At 41.3% G+C, this 27,002-nt stretch overlaps 1 protein-coding gene across 1 annotated transcript; it reads right to left on the bottom strand.

Moving 5' to 3' along the window:
- Positions 1 to 295: 295 nt before the first annotated feature.
- On the bottom strand, positions 296 to 26,172 carry LOC117209442 (SNF-related serine/threonine-protein kinase). The gene is made up of 8 exons (XM_033451508.1): positions 25,164 to 26,172; positions 11,939 to 12,142; positions 10,494 to 10,646; positions 9,306 to 9,552; positions 8,666 to 9,017; positions 8,187 to 8,315; positions 7,985 to 8,090; positions 296 to 7,619 (listed from the first exon to the last, which is right to left on the bottom strand). The coding sequence occupies exons 2-8, from the start codon at positions 12,131 to 12,133 to the stop codon at positions 5,520 to 5,522; spliced, it is 3,282 nt and encodes a 1,093-aa protein (XP_033307399.1). The 5' UTR covers positions 12,134 to 12,142; positions 25,164 to 26,172; the 3' UTR covers positions 296 to 5,519.
- Between the last annotated feature and the right edge of the window lie 830 nt (positions 26,173 to 27,002).

A 27,002-nucleotide genomic window follows, 5' to 3' on the forward strand; every position in this document is an offset into this window, starting at 1 on the left:
TTCGATCTTTGCACCCACCTATGGTAACTATTATTAACTCTACTTCAACCATCTCCTGCTGCGATTTGAAAAGTAGGAGAGAAAAAGAATGAATCTTAAGGAGAGGGAGTCATCGTGGGAGAAACTTAAGACACAGCGTCAGCAGACTTGCTCCTCGTGGTTCATTTTTTTCTTTTCTCGTTTATTCTGTTTCGGGCACACAGTTTATTGCATGAATGATTTATACGATTCCGGTATATCGCGACGACACACGGTCCTCGTCACCGGAGCACGCGAATGGATCTTTATTTTTTTGTTTTTTTTGTTTTTTTTTCGTTTCCTTGTCTGTTTGTTACACTCAACTGGCAGTAAGTTGGGCCGACATTTACGAAATTTAAGCAGACACTTGTCTTGTATGTATATATATACCTTTTTCTTATATATACATATACGTATATATTCTTTTTAATTATTTTTCCTTTTTTTTTTTTTCTTCGTTTATCATTCTCACTTAAAACTGAGATAGGGGCGCTCGATGAATGTGTACAGCATCGGTGGAAAAAAGGGGGACATACTTTGTTCACTTATACAAAAATCATCACGGGAACAATTGTACTCTATGCGTAGCGTTGTCCAGGGACAACTTCGACTGGACTAGCGAACGAGAATTAACGCGAAAACGACGCCTCGTTAAAGTTTACACCGAAGCGATATTTCCTAGAACACCACTTTCGATCGAATCCTCGTTATCTCGATCGTTTTTTCTTATTTTTATTTTCCTTCCTTCTACACACACACACACTGTCTCTCTCTCTCTCTCTCTCTCTTTCTCGTCGTTTCTTACAACGCACTCTAATCGTGCTGTATCGCTAAATGGATTCATTTACAACACGAAAAATACCTCTTATTTATCATAGATAGAGCATCCACTTGGGACAATATGGCGTCGCGCAGGAAGTTTCGTCGAGCGGATAGCTCGATGCAAGAATCGCAACGCTTCGCTAGGTTACTTGCAGCTGCAGGCATACATTCAACGATTTTATTTTATTATTTTATTATTTTTTTTCCTTTTTTTTTCTTTTACTCTTTTTTCGAATTTTCTCGTGTTTGGCAAAGATACCACTAATAACGCGTAAAAAGTGATCGAACTGAACGGACACACGGCGTACATTCTACGATTGTTCCAAAGGGAAAGAGTGTATACGTGTGTGAATGTGTACGTGTAATTGGTCAAGCTTGAATTCACCACCGTGACCCATAATGCCCGGCAACGAAGCATGTCACTCTGGTTCCGCGTAGCTTTAGCCAAATAGCAAAATTCGCGCGTCATGGTTTCCCTGCTCTCTCTTTTTCTCTCCTTCTATCTCTCTCTCTCTCTCACACACACACACACACTTTCTTCTCTTTTTCTTCCTTTCCCTTTTCTTTTCTTCTTAAATTTCCATTGAACGGAAATAATCTTAATGCCCGTTTACACCTTGGTCGCGATTCGTTGGGACTCGAAACGAACGATGAACAAATTCGTTGAGTGTAAATTATCGTTATTATTATTATTCTTTAATATTACTTGTTTTTTTTTTTATTTATTCTTTAAAACCAACACTTCAGCCGTGATAAGGTGCACGTTTGATAACGTCGCGCTTTCAACGAAACATGACCGAAGAACGGTGATTTCTCGAGACATTATTCCAGTATGATTCGTTTTCTTTTCTTCCTTTTTGGTCTCGTCGAGTCATCGTCATCGTACGACACAAGGCATCCAAGCGATTATGGAAATTTATTGTACAATTTGCTCAGTCTTTGTGGAGGAAGCAAACGATCTCGTTCCCGAGGCGACGACACGAGGCGAGGATGAGAGAAGTGTTACAACGAGGAATAAAGCAGGTCGACGATCGTCGGCAGTGACGATTGGAAAGGATCGTCTCTCTCTCTTTCTCTCTCTTTCTCTCTCTCTCTTGCATTCCTTTTCTCAGGTTGTATAATAAATAAATTGTATTACGCTAAAAAATATCTGGCTCGGTACATACAGTTTATGCGCGGATTTAGTTTAGGTACATACAAACGCTCTTGGCCTACTCAGGAAACATAGAACGTCGCGACTGACGAGGTGCCATTAGGATTTGAAGAATCGAATTGCAAATTTACAGAAATATACGACTCGAATATTGCCTTTGTCAGATTGCTACCATACATCGTACTATAATGCAATACCTTGAGGCAACGTAAAAATGATATTAGATTGAAAAATTGATATTTTCCTGACTCGCAGTATCATTAGAGAACTCTAAATGTAAGCAGTATTTTTTAAGAAAAAAAAAAAATAGTTTATTTCATTACAGGATTCTTATCGATACTAGCAGATATCGATACTCTTACTTTACTAGCATTAATTTTGAAAATTGTAAAAATGGAAGTTTCGTACAGTAATTGAAGAAGAAAGGAACGTTACACACAACTGTCTATTGTCTCTATCGCTAATTCTTCTATATTCTAACGATAAGACGACGAATTCTGGACTGCGATGACGTGTGGTCCCTGTTGTGATATTCAATTTCAATTCTAGCTTCACGAATATCTAGAAATAGTTTTGTCCCGTAGTAAGGAACGATAGTTAGGCGCCGTATGCGGCGAATTTCACAAAAGCAAAGCCGATACTTCGGATTTTCTACGTATCAAAAACACGTAGACGTAACGTTATAGATATGTCTTCAGAGTGTCACAAGCGATCCAATCAACATATACTACGGCGAGGATACAGACAGTGACTCACAACTAGAGCGAACAGTTATTCATTCAGCGTTACTACCTATTAATTCCTTTTATGAGAACATCGATCAAGTAAGAATTGACATATCAGCGGTATCAATCTTTAAGCCTCGTTCGGATTAGCCAAGTTGCTTGAATTCAAGCGACTTAAGATTTGAATTTTATTAATGTAAACCTGTTATTTACTTGGCTTAAAATATCCTTTCAGGCTTCGATCGTCCTGCAAGAGAAATATAGATGATTTTTTCCAGAAAAATACCGCTCACGCAATAAATCTTAGAAATGTATATTTCAAAAACACTCGACCCTTTCTCTTTGACAATTTTTACGACAAAGGAACGTTTAATTTTTGAACATTTAGTCTTTCTCTAATACTACAAAAACTGTAAAAAATAGTTTGAAAAATTTAAGAAAAGTAAAGGAAAATAAATACGTTTCGAGTTTACACCTTCGATTAGTATAGCACCCCAATCATCGCGACAGATATATAAGAAAGTGGATGAAAAGCGCGTGCACGTACATCGCTCAGGTTCAGCGAGAGTTCTGCCGAATGGCTCGCGTTCGATCTACAGAGTTTCACAAAGTCGACCAAGTTCCTTCCGACCTACTTTTAACATCATCGATCGATGCAGGAAAAAAAGTGTATTTTGTCATGGATAATAGATTGCAGGTTCGCATTCTACAGCTTCTATTCTACCAAATATTTCGTTTCGCACAGCAACATACATATGTTTGTCCTACGTTCTCCAAGAAATGAACGCGCGCATTCGGCAACGACGATGACGATGACATTGGTGATGAATACGGTGAAGAATGAAGCGCGCGCTCAGCCGGCAAGCGCGCTGACACTCGCACCCAATTGCTTCAAAGGGCGAAGAGGACCGTCTCTTGAATTGTACGACGGGAAGAGAACATCGTGCACATCGTTCTATTACAGAGTTCTGTCCTAGGGGATCCTGTTCCTCTTTCGATGGTCCATTTTGTAAGTTTCGAATATTTCGATATTCAGTTAGGCTTTTCAAAACTTCGTATTGTCGCTTTGGCATCTGAACGTCGGCTTTTCTTCGACGACAGATATTCCTTAACGTCGTAGGGACGAGAACATTGGATTTTTTGAACCTTGGTCTCTTGTTCAGAGATTTGACAGTGATCGATGCGCAGAACTTGCTGATTCTTGTACCCTTGTGACATAATTCCTCCGGACTTTATAGACCTTGCAAACTTCCGCTGTTCCTTGTCTTAGAAGTTACAGAAGCAACTATTCTTTCACTGAATCCATTCTGTTTCTCACGCTCGTAAATTCTATAAATAAGAGTCTAGATTACGAACACCTTGTATCGGAACTTTTTTCTTCCGAGCAATTTCTACTCGTCTACGTGCACCTCTTTTTTTTTTAGAATTACTATACCATCACTATACCATTTTACTTTCAATTTCGATTTATGGTATTTATCCCCCAGAACGTCGAAAAAAACAGTTACAAAAAAAGTTCGATATTCTCCATTTTCTTGGTGTTTCTTCCTCGTCACGTCAGATGTTCGCGTATAGCACCACAGAGTACGTTCCTCGATCGAAACGGTACACGCGTAAGCCTAATCGATTAGCGTGTTACATATATAAATACGGTCTCGCTTGTGTGCTTTGTTCCTCGTGAAGGAATTCCGTTCATCTCTTGAGAGAGCCACTGTGCGAGACCCAAGAACGCATGCTAATTCTTTATATGTAGGAAAATCGGTACAATAGTCGCGATTCGCGGGAGGAACAGAATTTTAAAAGGAGGATTAGAGGTAAAAGAATAGATAGATAAATAAAGGAGAACAAAAGGGAACAAATGGACACGAAGGGGAGCGAAGGGGAAGATCCTCCAAAATAGCAAAAAATGTCAATCCATTCTTGCGGATTCAACGGATCCTTCTTCTTGCGACTCTCGCACGATTCGGTCAATGTCTGCGTTACAATAATCAAGAGAGTGACAATAATATTAATAATTAGAGTCAATAATCATAATAATAAAATATTAAGAATAATAATATTAATAATGATATTAATAATAGTAATAAACTCTGTAATATTTAATATAGGTTTGTTCATACGGACTAGATACACTTCCCGCAGAGCGAAAGATCGATCGATAACGCTCTCTCCCTTTCGACACGACCCTTAATATTATTTTGGTCTTTTTCTCGACTACGCATCGCGTTCGAAAGGTTACAGGATCAGGTTTTCTACTGATGCAGCATCGGTCTGATGGAGGGGACGTGACGTGATCGATTGAATACATTGACCATTGTGACGCGTGCTGTGTAATCTACCGAGAGGTCGCGGCTGTTAACGATCACCACAACGCGTTGCGTATAGGAGATCCTCCTCTTCGTCTTCCGTTTAATCGCGTCGCACTGCGTTGTCTCGCGCACCTTCTCTTTCATCATATTCCTCTCCTCTTCCTCTTCTACCTCGCTTTCCATCTCTACATGCGAAACGGCCGCCATAAGATTGATTGCACTTCGTGATAATCCCCTTACGTCTCGTTGCGTCTCTTCGCGCGTCCTCGCCGTTTCCTGATCACCAGCAGCGATCATTAGTCGCCACGGAACAGCGACGAAACAGAGACGAAACAGCGCCGAAACAGCGACGAAACAACGACGAAACAGCGACGAAGCATGGTTCATAGTCGCATGGACCACGATTTCAACGACTCCGGATTAAAGTTACGCGACCCATGCTGTCTTCTTCCGTCGTCGTTTGTACATCGACCTGCTCGTCGTGCGGATTCATCAACAGAGGCTGCAACACTTCGACGCATCGCCCAGGTGAATGTGGCAGACGGCAGGTAACGCGCTGCAGCCTTTTCCCACGACGCTCTCCTGGACCAAATGCGACAGACCCAAATTCTGATTGATATCCCCGTCGCTGCCGCGATGCTGGTGCTTCGCGTCGCACCACTGTTTACGATCTCGCCACTTGTCATCCGCTGTGGCGCAGAATAACATGGACTTTGGTGACGGTGGACTGACACGATCTCGAGCAATGCTACCGCAAGATCGCGCTTTATAGAGGCGTCCTTTACCGAACAATCCTGGTAAAGGAACACAGAGTTTCTTATGCACGGCGAAATACCGACTAAGCAACCGGATCTTCCTGTTTTTGCAGTCGTTCCTATTCATCGACCCGTTCCTATTCTCCTTGTCGTTCGACGGTATCTGATTAACCGAGCAACCATTCAACTCCCTTTCGTCGCACATCCCGATCCTTTGACACGCGTCTCGTGGCGTCTCCTGTTTGCTACATCTGCCGTTGGAACTGCAGTTGGTCTGTTTGTTCGACGATTGCGATAACGAGGACTTGCCGGTGCTGAGGGACCAACTTTGCAAAAGCCTCGCTCCAAAACCTTTGGCCTTTTGAACGGTCGCCGCCGCCTGAGATAACGTCTGTGGAATTCCATGCGAACCTGTACTGCTCTGAGATACCGAAGACGAAGACGAGGACATGCTTTGGACTCCTAGAACAGCAGAATTGCGAGACACGTGACAGTGACTGTGACACGACGAGGGTCCTTCCGCTTCCTGCACTTCTGTGATACGGTTCAGAGATTGACTCTCGCGTAGTCGGGTTTCTCCGGCTCTTCTCCTACCTGCACGATGCCTCCTACCGAATATAACTTGGTTCTCCGAACACCTATGCCTTCCCCCCGTTGTCGTAGTCGTTGTGGTTGTTGTATTCGTGCTGTTTCCGTTATCCTTTCGACTTGTTTCGCTCGGCGGTGTTTCAGTTGTGTGTTCTCCGTTACCTACACCTCCTCCACCACCTCCACCACCTCTACCTCCACCACTCCCTCCTGGATCTTGCGAATCACTAGAATCGTCGTGACTATCGCGTCTCGAAGACATGGACTTGCTCGAAGATGTGCTCAATTTATGCGCCCTCTTCTTTCTACTCTCACTGTCATCGTCACTAGCGTCTGAACTCGAGCAGGAGGTTGTGCGTGTCTTGTGGAACTTGCTCTTCCTCTGTTCGTACCCGGTTCTCCTAACCACCCGACACTTGGAGCCGCTACTCTCGCTACCAGATACTGGTAACGCATCTCCGTCCTCCAAGATTTCGTTCAAAGGCGTAGACGTGGAACCAGTGCTGCCTGGCGAAGGCATGGTCTTATACTTAGGCGTCAACGACAGGTTATCGTTCAGACCGCTCAAAGGTCGTAGAGGAATCGATACCGTGGACGACTCCGTGAGAATAGTGGTCGTGGTAGTCGTCGTGCTGGTTTCGGACGGTTTCGACGGACCCATTGTCGACGAGGAATCCAAAGGGGCAGAGGATCGATGTTGCGACCCCATCCTCCACTTATTCACTGGAACAGGTCCCATCGACTTCAAGCAGTCGGACACCGACTTTGGCCTGTTTTCCGAGGATCCTTTCCTCGACCAGCCAGGCAATGATCCGTCGTCCAAACGGTTCTTCAGGTTCTCCTGGCTGGTGCAGTCGAGCATTGTTGCTGCAGGTACTTTGTCCACGAGCTGGTTGCCCGCTTGAGGCCTCACCGCTGTCTTTTGTTGGACAGACGACGAGGAATCGTTGATATTCCCACTCTTTGGACTAGACATCAGTCGCTCATCTCCGTCTGCAGTCACAGGAACCACGTTGATGTCCTTCTGCGAATTTCGCTGCGACGACATTGGTTTGAGGCTCGGCTTCTCCGGAAGCTGAGACAACCTCTCCTGTAGGATGTGCGACAGTTTACCCTCTGATCGAGATCCTCGACGGTTGAACGAGTTCAACGTGGAATTGCTACCGCGTTCATCGCGACCTGAGCACGAAGACACGTCGTCCTCGTCTTCCTCCTCTTGGACGATGCTGCACTTCCGCGTTCGAATATTCTACAACGAAAACACATTTCTTTTGATCCTTTGGAAAGTTTACGTAATAAATCGACAAACAAATATCTGGTGTTATTACTATGCTCCGGATTTTCATGCAAATTTCTATTTTTATGAACACAATTATAGAAATGGAATCTAAGAAACGATGTACGTATTTTATCCACAAAGTATTACAATATTTATTTCAGGAATTTTACTTTAGCTATTTTATATATTTTTGCATATATACTACATATATACCACAGATTTTTGTACCTTTAAATTTTGCACAAATCCACAAAACTCGCAATTTAATTATTACGTTAGTTCGTTAAGTACGAATGTCAGTTTGTTAAAAGAAGAATTAATTGTTGAATACGTACTTGAGGTACGTCACCCGGCGTCCGTGGCACGCTCAGCAACGATTGGTTGACTGTGCTCAATGAATTTTGGTCGGCACGCATATTAGTGGCCGCGTCATCTTGCCGGCTGAAAATAACCAATGCTTAGGTGTATAGGTGATTGATATACGTTTGACTGTCTCTTTCAGTAAGTTGTATCGATATAGTGTATAATATGGTATACCTAGCCGAGACTTCGAGGATTTCCGGTCGAGTCTTCTGTACCTGTTCCTGACGATGAGTTCGTAACTTCCTTTCTGCCAGCAGGAAATACGTCGCCGTTATGTGATTGTACTCATTCTTGTCGAGGGCTCTACAATTAAATTAATTAACGATGATTTTAGTAGATATCGAATACTTATTAAACGATTCATCCTATTAGCTAGATTCTTGCGAGAGCCAATCAATACCAAAACTTGATTTATCATAGAATAAGAAATATAAGTGACGTATTATAAAATCTATATTCTTTTTTAAATTTCCATTCGTGAAAAAAGCTATAATGTAACAGTAAAATATAACGCAGCGTAAATTTTAATATTAGAAATATTAATCGCACACGTAAGTACCATAGATTTTGGCACGGATATGCAACAGATTTATAAAAGTAGAATGCTCCCGATACTCTTTTTAATATCTTAAATATTTGATAAATATACTTACTCCAAAATTTCTTCTTTGGTGGCAATATTCCCGTTGACCATTTTGGTAACTATATGATTGTGATGATCATCGGACACCTGTTGCCTGGAGACCAGAGGCAACGCCTCCAGCGGCTCCGAGTCGGGTCCAATGGCCAGCCATGGATCAGCTGCTATTTCCTTCAGCGTCGCTCTGCCTTCTGGCTCCCTAACGAGCATCCTGGCTATCAGACGCTTGCAGCCCTCGGATACGTGCGGTGGTATCGAGTACTTGCAATCCATGATCATCGTCAAGGTCTCGCTGTCGTTCGCCTCTTGGAAAGGCGCTTGACCGCATACTAGCATGTACAAAATTACGCCTAGTGACCAAACATCTGAAAACCCCAATTTCGATGATGAATACAAGAAGAAAAGTCAGCGATGTACGAATAAACAAATACGAAGAAGAATCTAAATATACGCGGTATATAGCAGTATCATATAATTCGTTATCGATTGCAACACAGCATTGCAACGAAACGTTGTAAAATTGATACACAAACAAAATCTCGGTGTCTCTGAATTAGCCCGTCAATGTCGATGTTTAACGCCTTGTACTATAATTATATTAAGTCATTCGAAACATCGATAAAAGTACAACGAGTTGATTTTATGGTACTCACCAACGGCAGGAGCGTCATAACTATCACCAAGTAGAATTTCCGGTGCCGAATATGCGAGGGACCCGCAGGAAGTTTCCAGCTTCTGACCAGGGCAGAATCTGTTGCTAAATCCGAAATCGGTAAGCTTCACGGTGCCGAGTTTCTCGAAGAACACCACGTTCTCGGGTTTCAGGTCCCTGTGTACCACGTGCAATCGATGGCAATACGATATGGCTCTGACTATCTGCCGGAAGTACGTCCTAGCCACCTGTGATCGATTAAAAGTCTATCAGCGGGCCTTGAGAATAACGTTACGGCCTTGGGACTCTACCAATCACGTCGAAAGACAATAAATAGAGGATGATATTCTCTGTCCCATAGAATCGAACGAACGAACCGAATCAATGTGCAACGAGTCGTTAGGTTGCGCAAGAATTCTTGATACATTTTCTCCGTTTCCGGCAATGAGTAAGGAGTGTTCCGATTTCAATGACTAACACACACTAACACACACATTTGTTTGTGATTCATAAGTGGCGCATGATAATTAGACTTTAATCGATAATAGAATTGTTATTAATAGAGTTGAAGATACAGTTAGGAGTTAGTTGAGTATTAACAGATGTAGGATTGGTCTCGAATGAATGTAGCGAGCTGCTGTCTCACAATGAGTAAGGAATAACGAGGCATTAAAATCGCTTCAAGGTTTTTACGATGTTTGTATCGTGATTCAAGGACTGGAACGCTTAATGCTTTTAACCCTTTGGGATACGAGTGACATTCGACACGCTATAACCTCGAGTAGTCGTCGTTCAACGTTTACAATTACAAGTCGTTCATAATTCGAGAAATCTGCTTAAGCGTAACGTCGATCGTGACACCCGAACGAAGATTTCGTTGCAATCGAAGGACACATTACAAACATGCGCGTATCTTTCATCAAATGCTTCGAAAAGCAACGGAAAAATCTCCGAAATTACGTAATCAAGTTACGATGAAAAGAATTTTTACTGCTTAATTCATTGATCTTTCATCAATTAATTCTATTCATTTACGTCCATCCAAAGCTTCAAGATGGGCAAAAGAAAATGTGGCAAAGAAACAGCTCAAGAACTCCTGCGTGATGTCAACGCGTGTAAAATGACTCTTGCTCTTCCCTGGTAGAACAAGATCATTACGTGCAATACGCTCGAGCCATCGTATACATACCTCCTCGCTGAGCCCGCTATCGTGTCGCATGATGTAATCGTAGAGGTCGCCGCCATCGCCGAGCTCCAGGATCAAATAGAGCTTCGTCTGAGTGTCGATCACCTCGTAAAGCCTGACCACGTTAGGATGTTGCACCAACTTCATGCATCTCACCTGCAGACAGAGAAACAAAGAGGATAGTCGACATGGTGCAACAGCGTGGTTCGACGTTTGCCCTCGAACCACGCTGGTCAATGACCCTTTCTCCTTCCCCCTTGCGCCATTATCTCGTTGACCTTAACGAGATCTACAAGTTCGAAGCGGATCGTAGATATTACCTACGCGATGCTGGCCGTTGAGCGGATCTTACGCAATCGGTCGTTAATATTTAACACCGATGTCGCGAAACGATGAGATCGTAGGAAGCTGTTTGCGAGATCTCGCTTGTTCGCTTTAACGAGAAAGGTGAAGAATCATAGAGATCCTCTGTGATACGGATTGCGAGTGGTTTCAAGAGGATGGACCTTGGCGATGGTTCGATGGAAATCGAGATTCTTAGATCTGTACGTTAAGAAACTTTATTCCGTGTTACGTCGATGGATCATTGAGGACGATCAACGTTGCGTTAACGCAATATTTCATTTACAACTTCCTTCGATCAATTTACTCGCATTATCGAATTCTATCTTTAAAGGTTGTGGCCATGGAGAAAACTCTAAGAATTCGCGTAACGCGTTTCCCACCGCTATATTCCTTCCACCTAGATATCTATGTCGTTAAGATGAACTACCGGTTGATCCTCATCGAGCGAAGAACGTATCGACGTTGGGTCGCTTGAAAATTGAAAACTTACGGACGAGGCTGTAATAAAAGTTCACCAATTCGATACTTCGTTTAATTAACGACAAATTGAAATTCCAAAGAACCAAAACTCGGATAAATGGAGTTCCGCCGTAAACCTTCCGCTTCTGCATGCTTCGACGTCTGTTCCTTTGAGTAAAACCTCACCCAGTCTTTCAAACTTGTGCCCACTTTCACCGAAACGACCTTTAGCGTTAATCAAAGACTCTACTACTCAGAGCTGCCAATTAACTCCAAGTTACCACTATCTCTTCTATCAAAAATCTATTCAAAAAAGCTAAGGATCCCCTGGAATATCGTCGAACGAAAGAATCAAAGGCCTGAAAGACTGGAGAGTCTGCGGTAAAAATTCGGTGCTATGGAGCACGATACGCGGCGCACGGCCATCGAGCGAACCAACGAAAAGAAGCGAGAGATTAGTACGCGTTTCCATTTCCTTCGCGACCCGCTTTGTGCTCGACATATTCCCATTTACACGACGCATAGGGGGAACAGGAACAAAGGGACGAAGGATATGCGCGGTCGCTTCCGTCGACGAGACACGCGACGAGAGCGAACCGGGGAGAAGAAAAAAAAGAACGCCATCGTATCGTTTGTGTTCTCACCTCCTGGAAGAGGTGTGCTCTCGAGACCTCGTCGAGTTTGCTCTTGTCGATGACCTTCACTGCGACCTTCTCGCCGGTGAAAACATGCCTGGCGAGCTTCACGACGGCGAAATGACCGCGGCCAAGCGTCTCCTCGAGATCGTACAGGCCGGCGATCTTGCCGTCGTAGTTGCTGTACCCCACCCTCCGATGCATCTCGTGTAGCTGAAACAAGGAACAACTGTGAATGGTCGATCTGATCACACCACGGTGAAACTTATTCCGTTTGGAAATGTTTACCGAGGTGCGATACCAATGCAACATTTATATGAATTTGTAATTTTACCAAAATAATTAACAGATATGAAACCTAGGTAGAGAATTGTTTTTTCTAGCGAATATTATGGCGGGTACTGTTACTTTGGATATTTTGTATGTCGGGTTAGGGTTGGAATTTTGGGGCGATCGATGAATTTTACTCAACTTACCATCGCGGACATAGCTAATGTAGAAGTAATGGCGGCGATAGGATGGTCGGGATGTTAATGACAATTAATTCAGGTTCGATAACGAATTCACGGCCCACGTATGACTGCACTTACAAGTAAACTCATCTGCGTGAACTACAACAAGACTCCCAAGTCCAAGTGGAACTGCCCTTATATATTCCTGTCCCCACCTCTCGGGTCGATCTTTGCTTTAAGGAGAGCCATATAATCATTTCATACCTCTGTCAGGTACACGTCCCTTCCGTGACCGTGGCTAGGCCCAGTGACCCGCTATGTCACTTCGAGCCCAAACCCATCGTCATAAAGCAAGATTGGAACATTAAAACTATTTCTTATTTTTATTACTTAAGTGTAGCTATAGTAAAAGTCTGGACTAGGGTAGAGTATTTTCCAAAATTCCAAAAGGGAAGTCCCGATGTCCTTCCATCTCCGACATATATTTTTGTAACTTCGAATTTTCTATAAACTCGCGTGCTTATCCGTGATTTAGTAACGAATAAAGGAAATATTTTCAAATAGATTTCAGATAAAATTCGAATTTTCCAGTTTATTGGAATTTTCATCGTAAAAGCACTTAACGAGCATTTAACGTAAATGTATAATCCGAGTGTGATGGTATAGGGTACGGTAATAAGAAATATGACCATCTTTCAGTTCTCGTTATCGTCTAAATTTAGATTTTGACCGTGAAAAAGATAAAAATCTGTTTTTACTTTTAACGTTCTGACAAATGTGTAGTATCGGGAGAAAACCCTGAGTAATTAAGAAGGTCTACTAGACCATGGGACATGGGCGTGCCAGGTATACCGGAGCCAGGGTATAAAAGGTGACCGTTAGTGAGTTTTTTTTTTTTCTAGTGTTGCCAGCGAGCTTTTAGTGCTGCCAGCGTGGTCGAAGAATGTCGTCCGCGTCGGGGGTGGTGTTGTCAACGTTGTCAAGGAGTGTGGTCGGCGTGAAAGAGAGCCGTTGTGACGAGACGAGTTAGTGACGAATGATGATTGCGTGCATATAAATTGACGGAGCGTCGTACTTGATTTTGTGTTGGCGTGAACGATATTGAAATAAATCATACCGTTGCCAAACCTACTAGCACGCTATTAATACGTTATTTCCTATAAATATTACACATTTATCGTAATAATCGAATACTAAGCATGTATAGCGTAATCAGATAGTGGCGAGGACAGTAATTGTTCAAATTTTTGTATGGTAGCGAAACAGAAAAAGATCTGTTATTGTTATTGGTGTTTCGACTATATTAAATCTAAGCGTTTCTCGATTCTACGATATCAGGTAAAAAAGAAGATTTCAGTATTATCATGCTACATCTTTGAAAAGTGGCGACCTTTTTGCTATATATACATACTATGCGTTTCATGACTATTTTTAAGTATCCATTTCTTTCTTTAATGTTAAAGGTCCATGACTTGAAATAGAACCGTGAAAAACGCAAACTGAAGGTTAGATATCTTTTCATTAATAAGAAATCAGCATGGTTAAGACCGTTAAGAGAAGAAATCTCGTGCATGCAGTTACGAAAAAGACATTGAAAGGCTGAGAAAACAGCTAAAACTAGAACGAACTAAACTCTTCTAATCGCGAAAAGACAATCTTAAATAACTAAAACTGCGAATGTTTGTGCATTTATAGGAAACGTAAAGATTGCAGAAATATACACAACCTGCGTAATTGTGTGTCCAGAGATATATAAAATATTCCAAGCAATATATTCACATCAAGTGGATAAAGCAAGTCTCCATCTACGTTTAGTTGCATTAATAAAACCATGAGTCTGTACAAATAATCGTTACATCCCCCATCGTCGAACAACTTTTATTAAAAATCAAGCTGTACCAATTAAAGGACTCTGTAGTCCTTTAATCATTCATTCATAAAGTAATCATTTTTGCCATAAACAACGTAACGTTTAGAACTTCATCTCTCCCCCTAATATATTCTTCAACTTCTCAAGCACGCTACATATATGCCTTTACGTAAGCGCAATAAATTTATTTCGCCATTTCAAACAATTCCATAGACAAACGTAATAAACGTTCCCACCGTTTACAAAGCGATGCGTGTCCACTCTGGCAAATCGCGGAAGGCAGTCGCGTTGTCCGGCGAAACAATTCGAGCACCGTGACTGCAATAACAACGTGCACGTGTTTCGTACGCGCGAACATCGCATCCGTAAGCAACACAACGATTCGATTGTCCGCCTTATATGGAAAATAAATTTCAACGCCTACTGAACGCGGAGGATCAGGCTCAAGGCAATCGTGTGTATAGTTACTCTCACTTTTGCGCTGCTTCTTCTCTATGGGAGTGGCGCTGCTCTGGTTCGCGTACGTAAGGGTAAACGGGTCTCGTTTCCGGCGTCCCTTCCGGAACACCGAAAACGGCATTTAACTTCGCTCGTTGCAAAATCGATCGATCCACTCTCTCGTTGACCGTTTTCCACTGCAACGGGATTGGCGGATCGGCAAAAGAGGGTCGGTGATTATTTTTAGAAGTGGTTGGAAGAAGTAATAATTAAGCGAACCTCGATCGACGAGAAACAGATCGATCGGTGAAAAAAAAGAAGAAAAAAAAAGAAAGATTTCCGCAAGATCGACGAAGGCTTCCATTGAACGTGGTCACGTTCCGATTGCAATTTGCGATTCCGATTGTTTCAGCTGCACGCGAAATTGCTTTCTTATCGTTCGTTACTCTGTATACGCACGTCGAGAAAACCAGTCGTTCCCGGTAGACGAAAGGAGTCTTGAATAATTTATGGGCCGATCTGAATGCACCGGTCCCGATCTCGAATCGTAATGACCACGTTTACGAAGAAATTGAATCGTTAATAAATCAGACATCGCGTTGTCGTAAAAATCGGTAATGCAAAGTTTCATGGACGAGTGAATGAAATAGTATCACGGATAACTAAAGGACGTATCGTTATGTTATCTTTCTGCACGTGCGAAATAGATAGGGGATCGACGATGAAATATCGACGGAACGACCTTGGATGAAATTTTTATGATGTATATTTGCGACCTTTATTTAGCGCTACGATGTTCTCTTTTTTTTTTTTTTTTTTTTTAATGAGAAACTATATATTTTTGAGCGTGTGCAACGCTGATCAGATATCGAGAGCGCGCGAGTTAAATAACTAAGTATTACAATAATCTAGATTTATATAATGATTCTGTTGCAACACTTAAGCCCGAAACTACTATAATGCACAGCTGCTACGGAAAATAGCTCGATGAGTATCAGCCGCGAATAATGCACAGTGCAATGCATAGAGGGTGCACTCTGTCTGTACAGAATAAATAAAATAGGTAACATTAAAAATATCAATATATAAATCTAGAATCATTTATAAATCAAACGTAAAAAAATCATACTCGAACGACGTATGAGTCATCATCCCCTTCTTTCGATCAAACGGCGCCAGAAATACAAATTCATCAAAAAAATTCTAATAAAAATAAGGAGAACAATATTAAAATGGTCTGCTTCTAACGAATCACGCTATCATCCCGTGTGCATCTAAACTGTTTAAGATTAGAACTCTTGATGCAGTTGTTTTGACTTAGTATTGTTACAGTCAGATCACTATTATCATATGGAGAGTTACTATTATTTGATTTTTTGTATCTTACTATTTGACGACCTTAATCCTAAGGTTTGAGGCATACTGACTTCCGTACGTACATAATTTTCCGATAGATTTCTAATTTACACGAAACGTGATACGTAAATAATCTGTAAAAGTCAATATAAAAAGTCTTTTCGTTATATACTTTACCAAATTAAAATCTCTTTGTGTCTATTTAAATTTATTATCCACTGCATTATAATTTAATATCAGATAGTTTACTATGCATGGAATTTTACACGAAACGTGTTAATTATTTCAGCCTTTGAAAATTACGTGCAGAACGGCTGATTACTTATTCTATGTATTTACATGATACACTTGGCCAAATATTAGTTAATTGATTATGAAAGCTAATGATCACAAATTGCAAATTAATAATAACAAAGCGGCACTAGCTATTCACTGCGATATAGTTCCGCGTGTAAAATATTGTCAGATATTTTGCATAATTTCCATTTAGCAATTTTCGGTGCAAAAATTTCAAACTAAACCTCGAAATACGTATAGATATAACGTTCCTCTGTTCGTTACCGTAGAAACGAAAATGTGTACAACATTAAGAAAATTACGATTTACGTGTATAAAATCAAATAGATGCCAATGAAGTTTCAGCCTATATTTTTAGAATTTCAATTTTAAAATTACGATAAAGAAACTTCACAAAGTCTTAACTCAATTTTTTAGATGAGATGTAATTTATAATACTATTTTCTCTTTAATGTTTTGCGTCAAAATCACCGGCATATCGATTATAAGCTAAAATAAATAATCGATCACAACCTTTCTCTTTCGTGTGCTAACAAAATTACGATCACAGGAAGCTAAAGATACAGAGTTGGAGGTGTAAAGATCGAGTCTGTAGAAAAAGCGGATGCCCAATAAACGAACGAATGGAATGAAAAAGATACGCTTAATAAAATAAATTCCTTGCTAGCATATCTCACAGATAGCTGACCCGATATCTCGATAACAATAAATATTCTCTGTTACTGGCGATAGAACATGCAAGAGAAAAAGATGGAGTGTGTGAGAAGGAGGATATCGCGTACGGATAGTCACGATTATTCGTTCGACCGTCAGCCTCGCGTCAAGCCAGTTCCGGTTTCTTTTCGTGGCATCACGCTACGAAACACATTTGCGTCAGGACTACGTTCGCATACGCGACGTCAAACAGGAGACGATACATATCTCTAGGGGCTTCGTTCTACGACTCTCTTTCACAGTATACAACAACTGTATAGAGTCGATTCATGAACGAAATAGATGCAAAAATACATTTTCTTTGAAGAGCACGGAAGTATGAAAGGAACGAACAAAGACACGCGTACAGGGTAGGCACCCACGTTCTCGTACGCCGGTTTAAAATTAAACGCGCAACGTTGAGAATTTACGCGAGCAGCAGCAACGATCAAAGACACTCCGCGTCGCCTCTTCCGATCTCAAAAATATTCGACAGCAATTACGAACCCCTCGTGCCTTTCGTAACGCGACGATACGTTTCCATAATCCTTAACGCGTTCACCACCTTACATAAGAGAGTCGTATAACGCGTAACAAGTAAATTTATTCTTCCTCGCGAACATAGCGATTCGTTTCATCGATTCGAGATTTAACAGGCTTGTTTACTCGTTCGCTGAATAAATGACGTAAAAGAGAATTGTCCGTTGGTCGAGAAACGTACCAGACGTGATACACGATGGTGAGTTTACGTAATTGACGATTAATAATATTGTGAAATACGAGAGGGCGGTGATTCGACACGCGGAGCTTATATTATCGACCAGTGATGTACGATGAATCAAGGAGGAATTAAAGGGATTGTGATAATGAACGGACAACTCCATTTTGTACAACTTGTAGAGGAAATTGTAACCTTTCGTTTGGTGCGAGAAAGGAACAAACTACGACGAGAAATCGTAAAGTTACTACGATATCATATACGTTATAATCCTTTATAAAACCACATAAAGTGGCATGTGGTTTTGCAATGGACTGAAACCAGATAACTTGGCACTAGGTGATTCCGACGACATTACGATACAGAAATCGAATTTGAAGATTGCCTACTATTTCCAAGAACATAATTTACATTTTCCATTAATCGGATTAGTAACAAATTTATTTGTTCTTTCCAACATTTCAATGATATTTACCAAAAGCGAAAATAAAAGATACAAATTTAATGTTAGTCGAAACTCTAAACTCGGCATAGAAAATGAGCTAAAGATCTACAAAACGATAGTAAAACCAATTTGGACGTACAGAATAGCGTTACGGGGGACAGCAGCAATGAGCCACTTAAACGAAAGTCGCTACAACCGAAGATACCGAGAACAATAGTCAACGTCCTATGGTATGTCAGAAACGAGGATATAGCCAGACTTAAGAATACCAACGGTCAAAGAAGAAATCGGCAGATAAGCAGGTAAGCAGAAAAATACAAAGAAAGAAGGGCACTACATCCAACCAGCTGGCTACCGAAGAGAGCAAAACTCACAGCAAGAAGACTAAAAAGAAAACACCTCACTGACCTTGCTTAAGAAATAAAACAGTCAAACTCGAAGATGGTATCCCGCGGGGGATAGCCATCCCATGTTATTTGGCAATTAAGTCGGAAAAATTTATCAAATGTCCAGCTGGACAAATTGTAAAGTACAAATTAAATTTAAAAAAAAATTTAACGTTCAATGAAAACATTTATCACCACTGATACTAGCTGAATTGCCACCACTCCATTATACGAATTTATAGCAAGATCCAAGGAAGATTCGCTGTTTAAAATGGTTTCTTTTCGACTTGGTAAAATTTCCAGAAAGCGAAGCTCGACTCCTTATAACCGCAGTTCCTTCGATTTTTCTTTGAAACGACCGGATAGTGGTGCATGCACACGTGTGCCAGAAAACTTCTTCGTATTGTCCGATCAGGCATTCTGAGAGGCAGAGGCAGAGGCAGAGGCAGAGACAGACAAAAGTACCGGTTCTAAGAAAAGCGAAGTATGGAGTGTTGAGTTAGGTCTCCGCTCTCGAGGCCAGTCTAGGTTACAGAGTTAGTCGACCATTATTTTTGGTCGGGTTGTCACGACGTGTATTTCCACCACCCTGCTCGACACAACAGACCAGGCAGACGTTTCGCCCCGATTAAAATGCACGGTATGCGGAAAGTAGTTTTACGATTGCTATCCACTCTGCCTCCTAATTGATTCGATGCACCGTTTAGTACTGCGATGTGCGTCATTATCGATGGCCGGATATAAGAGAGGAAATAAAACCTCCGTCCTCGGTATTTTTACGTTTCAAACCAACGGATCTTTCCGATTTCCGTAGAAATAAATCAATCGCGACACTTTTTTCTTCTTTTATCGACCAAAGAATTAAAGAACGTAAAAAATTCGACATCAATAGACCACGTTATCTGCGTATTAAAATGGAAATAGTTCCAATCGACCTACTATCCTGGCTTATCGACACGTAATTACTAAGTAATTAACAAACCATGTATAAATTCGAGTCCAAAGATTGAAGCGTAGCTGCGTATTTCCTCCATAAAATTAGGTCACCCCTTTTTCTCTAGATTTAACAATTACGGATAACAATAACGTAGACATAATTAAACACAGCGTATATCAATTAGAGTGTGAAAAAGGTCTCACACTTGAAGAACTTGTACGAGTCATTACATCATATCTGCAATGTGCACTAATAGCGAAACAAGATCAGTCGGAGCGTGTGCTCCCTTTAAAAGCCTATCTCCGCTCCTCTCCTCTTTGAAATACTCGAGGGTATCTTATGGAACTCGCTATTACCGTGTACCTAATTAATTTTATCGCGTTCATCAGTGGTTACCTGGATCTATCGAACGGCCGATATTCAGCAACTCGTGCCACCTTTGTTACACGGCAAACGACGAACCAACCAACGAGAGAGTATATACCGCTATTATATACATGTGCGTATACACACGGATGCTGTGTGCAGCCAGGCACGAAACGTTTCGCCAAAGTAGGCGTGAAAAACGTACAATACGTCGATTCGTCCAAATATCTAGCCACGACTGATTGGACTTGACATTTTCCCAATAACAACCTTACGTTCGTCCCAGTATCATCCACCTGCGCACGACGCGTATCTCTCGGTCGCCCGTTGACCTGGTTCCGTTCTACCGGCGCATTACGAGCCGCGGAGCCGCGTATCAAACGAAGATAAAACTTTCACGGCGTGTTGTCCCCCCCTCGAATCCCACCATGGAGGAACAACACCACAGTCCTCCCAACTTGGAAACTATGTTATCGACGCACCAACGTTGCATAACATTGGAGGAAGTGTAAACTCGTGTACCACGGGTCGCTGCATTCTTCCGCGAATCACCGACGCGACCAGTTTATCTCGAGGACAACCGAGTATCGATGATTCGAACACGGAGGAGAAAAAGTCACCGAGTGTTCGACGTTCGAGTAAATTATGGAAAAGAATAATCGTGTGTTTAATTAATTTCTGGATAATTGCAAGACCTTTGTCTCGAAATGCAATATCGTCACGAGCTGTACAATTTGATACAAGGCAGATCGTACTGTTTGTAGTGACTCTAACTTTAGAAGATCCAGTTCTTTCGTATTCCATATTTCACACACTAAATGTAAAATATCTCTTCTTGTGCGACTGAATTGATATTACTATTGGAATTTTACGAGTTACGAGGCATACTAGTATTTGCAAATTCTCTCGCACGATAACAAGATACTTGCTGATAAAGTGTATGAAATTTGAAAAGTGTATTTCTATATTTCCTAGTTCATTTATTACTTTTAGCTTTCTATTCAAATATTCCAAGTTACTGAATGCTTCGACGAGCATACGCAACTACAACTACGAAATATTTCGCTATTTCTTGGCGTGAAAATTACGTTCCAAACTAGACATCGTAGGTAGCGAGAACATAGTAAAGTCCATGTTGGCTCGTGAATAACGATCCGAATTGCGGTCTGGTCGTTACGATTCTTTGAATGGAAATAAGTTCGACGATGGATTTAGTAAGTTGATAACCACTGTTACAACATACTGACACGCACCGAAAACAGATAATCATAAACACGAGTAAATTGGATTCGGAAACGTGGCAACGGAGTTGCTTAATCCGGTCATGCCAGCGGAATCACACGCAGGATTATCCAAAGTAATTCGATTAGAATTCGTAGTCAATTTCACCGCAAGGACGCGCTATTTACGCCCCCTCTCCTTGTACAAATCTGTAAAATAATATTGCAGTTATTCTACTACCTCAGCGTGTTTTTTTCATATGTAAATTTAAAGCCTGCAGTTATATGTTCCGTAGCTCAATCATTCAACTTTATATTAGCTATAATTATCCTATGTAAGATTGTCCGCTAATTTACTTCGTTATTCAATTTGATACATTTGTTGGTTAATTTAATTTAATAAATTACATATTCAATAGGCAAATTATGAAGTTTTACGTATACGATCCACATTTACATATGCAAAATGGTTGATAATTTACTTTCTCGTTGAATTGATTATTTGATACGTCGTTATATAATTTAGTAAATTAATTTCATAAATTACATATTCGATAGATGGATCGCTTTACCGAATGAATGACCCGTAGAGTTTACCTTGCGTAGGCCTGTTCGATAATTTACTTCGGCGTTTATTTAAAATGAAAAAATAAAATTACATTTTAAATAATTCGCTTTATTCGTGAAAAGTCACTCGCCTGTTTCCAATTATACCACGATTACCGAATCACCTCGTGTCAGCCACGATATCGGTTAAAAATGATGCCACGTTTCGCCGTAATGTTCCAATTTAAACAAGAGAAGATCGGATTAATCTAATTTCTCGGTTTCTCGGTTAGTTAGAAATCAAGTAAACGGAGTGACGGCGATTCGTTGGAAAGTCAGGTAAAAAATTTCATTAGACTGCAATTTCTCGAAGGGGAAACGAGTTTCGTCGATGAAGCTCGTTAACACTGTCAGGAGAGATCAACACGATGATGCACGTACGAGGGACAACGAGGGACAACGAGGGACAACGAGGGACCATCGTCGAGCCTAAGGTCATCGTCATCGTTCGCGAGAGATTCTCCCATGAATTTCATCTCTATCGATGTCTCTGGGACGAGTGAAATGCCAACGATTCGCGTGACGCGCCGTTAATAAGTAAAACGAGCAACAGCTCTGCCTGCTTCTGCTTTAATGCGATAGAAACGAATTAATCGGTGATTCGGTTTCCCGTAAGAGCGTATATACGCTATACATATAATTTACACACTTGTGAAAGATGCGAATAACGCGATTTCCTTTTACCTTATTTCCATCGTTATCATCCGGATTGTCGATTGCATCATATCTCAGATAACGTGCATTCTAACATCAGAGGTTATCAGCGATAGCGATCGTTGTTATCCAGATATAAATAAATTGGCTACGTAGACATTTTGCATTTCACGTAAACAAAGAACGGTTATTCCTGACGATGTTTTTCATTATCATGACTTGACGACTTTCGCGATCCTTGAACTGTTTCACCATCGTCGTACGTCGAACGCTACGTGACCATGCTTTCGAACGTCGAACAGCTTCGAAGAAAAGAAAAGTGAAAGAAAGAAAGGAAGAAAGAAAGGAAGGAAAGAGGCGAGACAAAAATGCGAATTGCGCAACGATCTTTCGTGAAAACCATGTTTCACAACCGCCAGGCAAAAAGTAGGAGAAGAACAGCGATCGTTGTACGCGTACGAGGCCCTACGCGAAAATTCCCTATTTAAGAGGCGATAACCTATTGTAATATGCAATGTAAACGCACCACCACGGGTGCGTAACAGGTAGTGCTCGCGTCCCGTTACCAAGATTCCTCGAGTCTTTGACACGCGGAAGATGCCGGGTGTGCCACGACCGGAAACATCTAATATCTCTCGCCTTATAAAACGGTTACCAATATCTTTCTCTATTGTCTGACCGTCCGTCCTCCTACCGAGAACAATTAGGAGCGTTTACGGTGTTTCTCTTGTCGCGAATATAACGCTATAGAACGAGACAATTTCACGGCTGCAATGCGACCAAGTGCATGCGTTCCACGCTACACGTTGGAAAGAGCGAGATGGGTGCTGTGCGGAAAAAAAAGATAAACCATCGCGAAATAATGGTGCTTTGTTGACTGACCACGAATTGGCAGACTTTATCTGGTCAGTTATCGAGCGAGGTGTATTTCTCTATTGAATACAAGTGAGATACGGATATTCCTTTATTTTAGTTAAATCTAGACGGTGGATGAAGCTGCGAATTCACATTTTTAAGAATCAAAATCTCGTAAGACAAATTGATCCACTCCACTTTCTATCAAGTTATTAATTTCACATTACCTACCTACATATTTGGTATTCAACGCGTTAAAAAAGAAATCTTCATACGTTTGCTTCTTATAACGGAATAGCACGAATAATTGCAAATTCCAAGGAAAATTTAAAAAAACTAGTGTTTATAATTGTCTATAATTCTTTTATGAATTCTGATTTGTAGAGTTGATCAGCGTTGCTTCTGAGCGACTCGAATCTAACTAAAGAAACAGGATCTAGATAGACACGTTTTGTATATGTAGGCACGTAATGTACGCATCTTTATACATTCGAATTTCCAATAAATGTTATATGCCATTTATTTCATTGTATAGATATTTCGTTATATTTCTTTGCGACTAACCTTAGACATGCCCCAGTTATCGTTAGTTATATGTAATACTAGAAACGCATTCCACGGTGTTAGTTTTGAGAATTAGACGGGATAACGATGGTCAGTTAACAAAGCAAAATCCCGGCCGGTTAACGTGGCACTACGGTAGAGACTCTGTAATCTGTATCCGTGAGACGATGGTATACCGTGCCACGCCATTTTTAGTCGTCTCACACTCTTTTCCTCCTCCCTTTCCTTTCGTCTCTTTGACCCCTTTCTCTGACCACGGTAAAAGAACGTGACGTAATAAGACATTAACATTTCACAGAGCTCCCGGTTCGTTAACCTACCGATAATATCGAGGACCACCCGTTTCTCTTTTTTTTCCTTTTTGGGTCACTTTTTTTCAAGCCAGCTAGTTCAGATTCGATCGAGAAATTTCGATCGATCATCGTATTGTTCGCGTTGCATTGTTAAATCGGAATTTAGAAAATAGGATATACGTGGCTCTGCCGCGTTTCTGTACGATAACGTTGCACTAGTTTTCTACCCGCAAGTATACAGCAAATACTTTCACAAATATTCTAAGCAGGTGTTCGAGATATATCAGCTTTTTTTCTTTTTTTTTTCTCTTTCTAGAGATACTGTTACAGTGAAAATAACGAAACCTCCGTAATCTATGTCATCGAGAGTATACGAATGTAAGTATGTGTATGTTCGACTGTGTAACGCGTTCGATGATTGGTAATTCGTATTTTGTAGATAGGATAAAACACGTGACACGCATTTCGCACAAAATATTCGCAATTTACTAGACGTTTTTTATTCGTCCGATAAGTAGCGTTTCAAGGTCGTATCAGGTTATGTACCCACGAGAACTAAATATGGCGGAATGTCATTTACAAGTAATGTAAAAAGCTGGCTTTTAAAAGACATAACGGGTGTTCGAGCGGTAACGATACTATCTCCTGTTAATTACGTTTATCGCATGCAGGCTGCGCGCTAAATCGTTCAGGATAGGTCGCGAATGTTTATAAACGAATCACGTATCGACTTTATACTCGAGTCCTGTTCGCAGCACGGCATCGAAATTTTGGCATACCGAATGTAACGTCACGTAATGTGGAAAATATTCTCCGACTTAGGAATTATCTCCGTTACGACTAACCTTCGTCTTATAATATCAAAAATTTAATCGATAGAGTTCAAAGATAAAATAGATCCGATTTGGAAGATGCTTTTGGTCATAACGTAATAAGAATTTCACGCGAATTCCACGGAACGTTTCAACAAGGTTGAAAAACAGAAAAGTGGGAGTGTACGATGTATATACGGAAGGAAGAAGCGTCAGGAGCCATTTTTACAGAAGAGTCCACTAAATGTACCGTTGAATAAAATTACACGTACCGCTTTGCCCGCTAGACAGACGAATCCAGCCAGCACTCGACTTCCCTTCTCATCCGATTGACTGTCATTTGTGATGAAGTTTCATACGCGTGTCAAATACCGCGACGATTGATACACGCACGGTACCTAGGGGCCGTTTGTTGCCCGATTTCTCGTACGTTTGCCTCAACGAGTTTAAACGTCTCCTCCTTCCTTGTTGTTACGAGGAAACGCGTCGACCACGTAGTTCTGTACAATCTAGACGATTACGACGACGTTCAACAACGAAGACGAAGACGACGAAGACGACGAAGACGACGACGACGACGACGACGATGGTTAAGCCGTCGTTGATTGCCACTCGCGCACGCACTCACGGCAATAGGATGTATGTTTACACACGGCACACTGCACTGTCTCTTTCTCGCACTCTCGTTTGTCGACACGATACTCTTTCCTCCCCGAGAGACACACGGCTCTCGTACACCCTTCGTGGCTGGATTACCTCTTCCTTTTTCGAGCTGCCTCCTCTCTGTTTCTCTCTTTTCGCCACCCAGCCACCCTCTGCCCCTTCGATCCAACCGTATGAAGAGGAAAAGCAAGATTTCCCTGCTCGTTCCTCCAAGTAGTGTGGCCGACACACTTCTAGCTTCTTCCCACTTCCACCATTTCGTTTCGTGTACTCTATCTTTCTCCCTCTATCGTTCGCGTCTCGTACCCTCCCCTCAGCCCGCTGTTTCTCTTTCTTTGTCTGTTCCCGTGGTTCGTCTCACACCGTCGACTGACTCGTCGAATCGTCGTCTTCTTCTTTCTCTTCGTTCCTCGGGCGACTCTTTCGATCTCGTGCACGCCACGCACGCCACGACTGAACACTCGCGACCACCGGTACTCACACTCTCGCGAAACTGAATTTTCCTCCACTGATTAGATAAAAACCGACGGACTCGGCGAGCGTCAACGACAGACGCGCTCGCTCGACACCGTGACACGGGAAAGCTGAGAAAACGTACTCACCGAATTCGGCCTACCAACGATTCTCTCGCGTCCGCATGCTCATGCAGGCGCCACCTACTGGAGCACGTGGCACACTACTGGCGCCACTGAACCGCGCCAATGTTTGAAACGGGCAAATTTGTTTGCCGTGATGCTTCATGCATGTGATTAACTTGTAAACGTTTGTGCGTTTCTGGAAAGTTTGAAAGTGTACAAATATCCAGAAATATGTATGTATGTATGTACGTTAAGTATCCAATCTTCATTTATACGCATTATATCATGATTAATTATAGGAAATCCTCAAACGTTCGTGTCCATATTTCTTTCGTAGTAATAGAAAAGACTTCGATTTGTATATTGAAAATGATTCCAATTTTGATGATTCCGTAATAAAAAAAATTAAACGAACGTTAGACAATATATGACAGCGATTAAATACATGAAATATATGTATATTAATAGTATCGTTAATATATTTGTATGATGATTACGCAATAAATAATTTTTGCGAATAAGGTATATACAGTTGAGTAATTATGCTAATTAATGCGAATACATACATATACGCATAATTTATTTAAAATCATCGTTACTTGGTAGTGTAGAAAAGTGGCATTTACCGACTGAGTCAAGCTAAAAGTATTCTACAGAAGAAGCGAAAAGTTGTTGGACGAAATCCCGATAGGTGTCCACGGCATATATCGCAATTATTTACGAAACAATTTTAATCACATCTATGCTATTAATTACATTAATTACATAACTCCTTGATAAAAAGTTACCTGATAATAAAGATAAACTTTTTACTCCAATCTCTAGAAATCATTGGTCAACCGCGTGTCAAACGTTCCAACTTAACCAAAA

The sequence above is a fragment of the Bombus bifarius genome, unplaced genomic scaffold (genome assembly GCF_011952205.1).
Source record: "Bombus bifarius isolate JDL3187 unplaced genomic scaffold, Bbif_JDL3187 scf7180000008176, whole genome shotgun sequence".
Lineage (NCBI taxonomy): Eukaryota > Metazoa > Arthropoda > Insecta > Hymenoptera > Apidae > Bombus > Bombus bifarius.

Bases quoted from the DNA above. Each gene is read 5' to 3' on its own strand.
- LOC117209442 (XM_033451508.1), bottom strand. From the start codon at position 12,133: ATGCATCGGAGGGTGGGGTACAGCAACTACGACGGCAAGATCGCCGGC. The intron at 9,018-9,305 runs GTGAGTACCATA...TGGGGTTTTCAG, and splicing joins TTATGACGCTCCTGCCGTTG to ATGTTTGGTCACTAGGCGTA. The intron at 7,620-7,984 runs GTACGTATTCAA...TTTTCGTTGTAG, and splicing joins CGCCGGGTGACGTACCTCAA to AATATTCGAACGCGGAAGTG.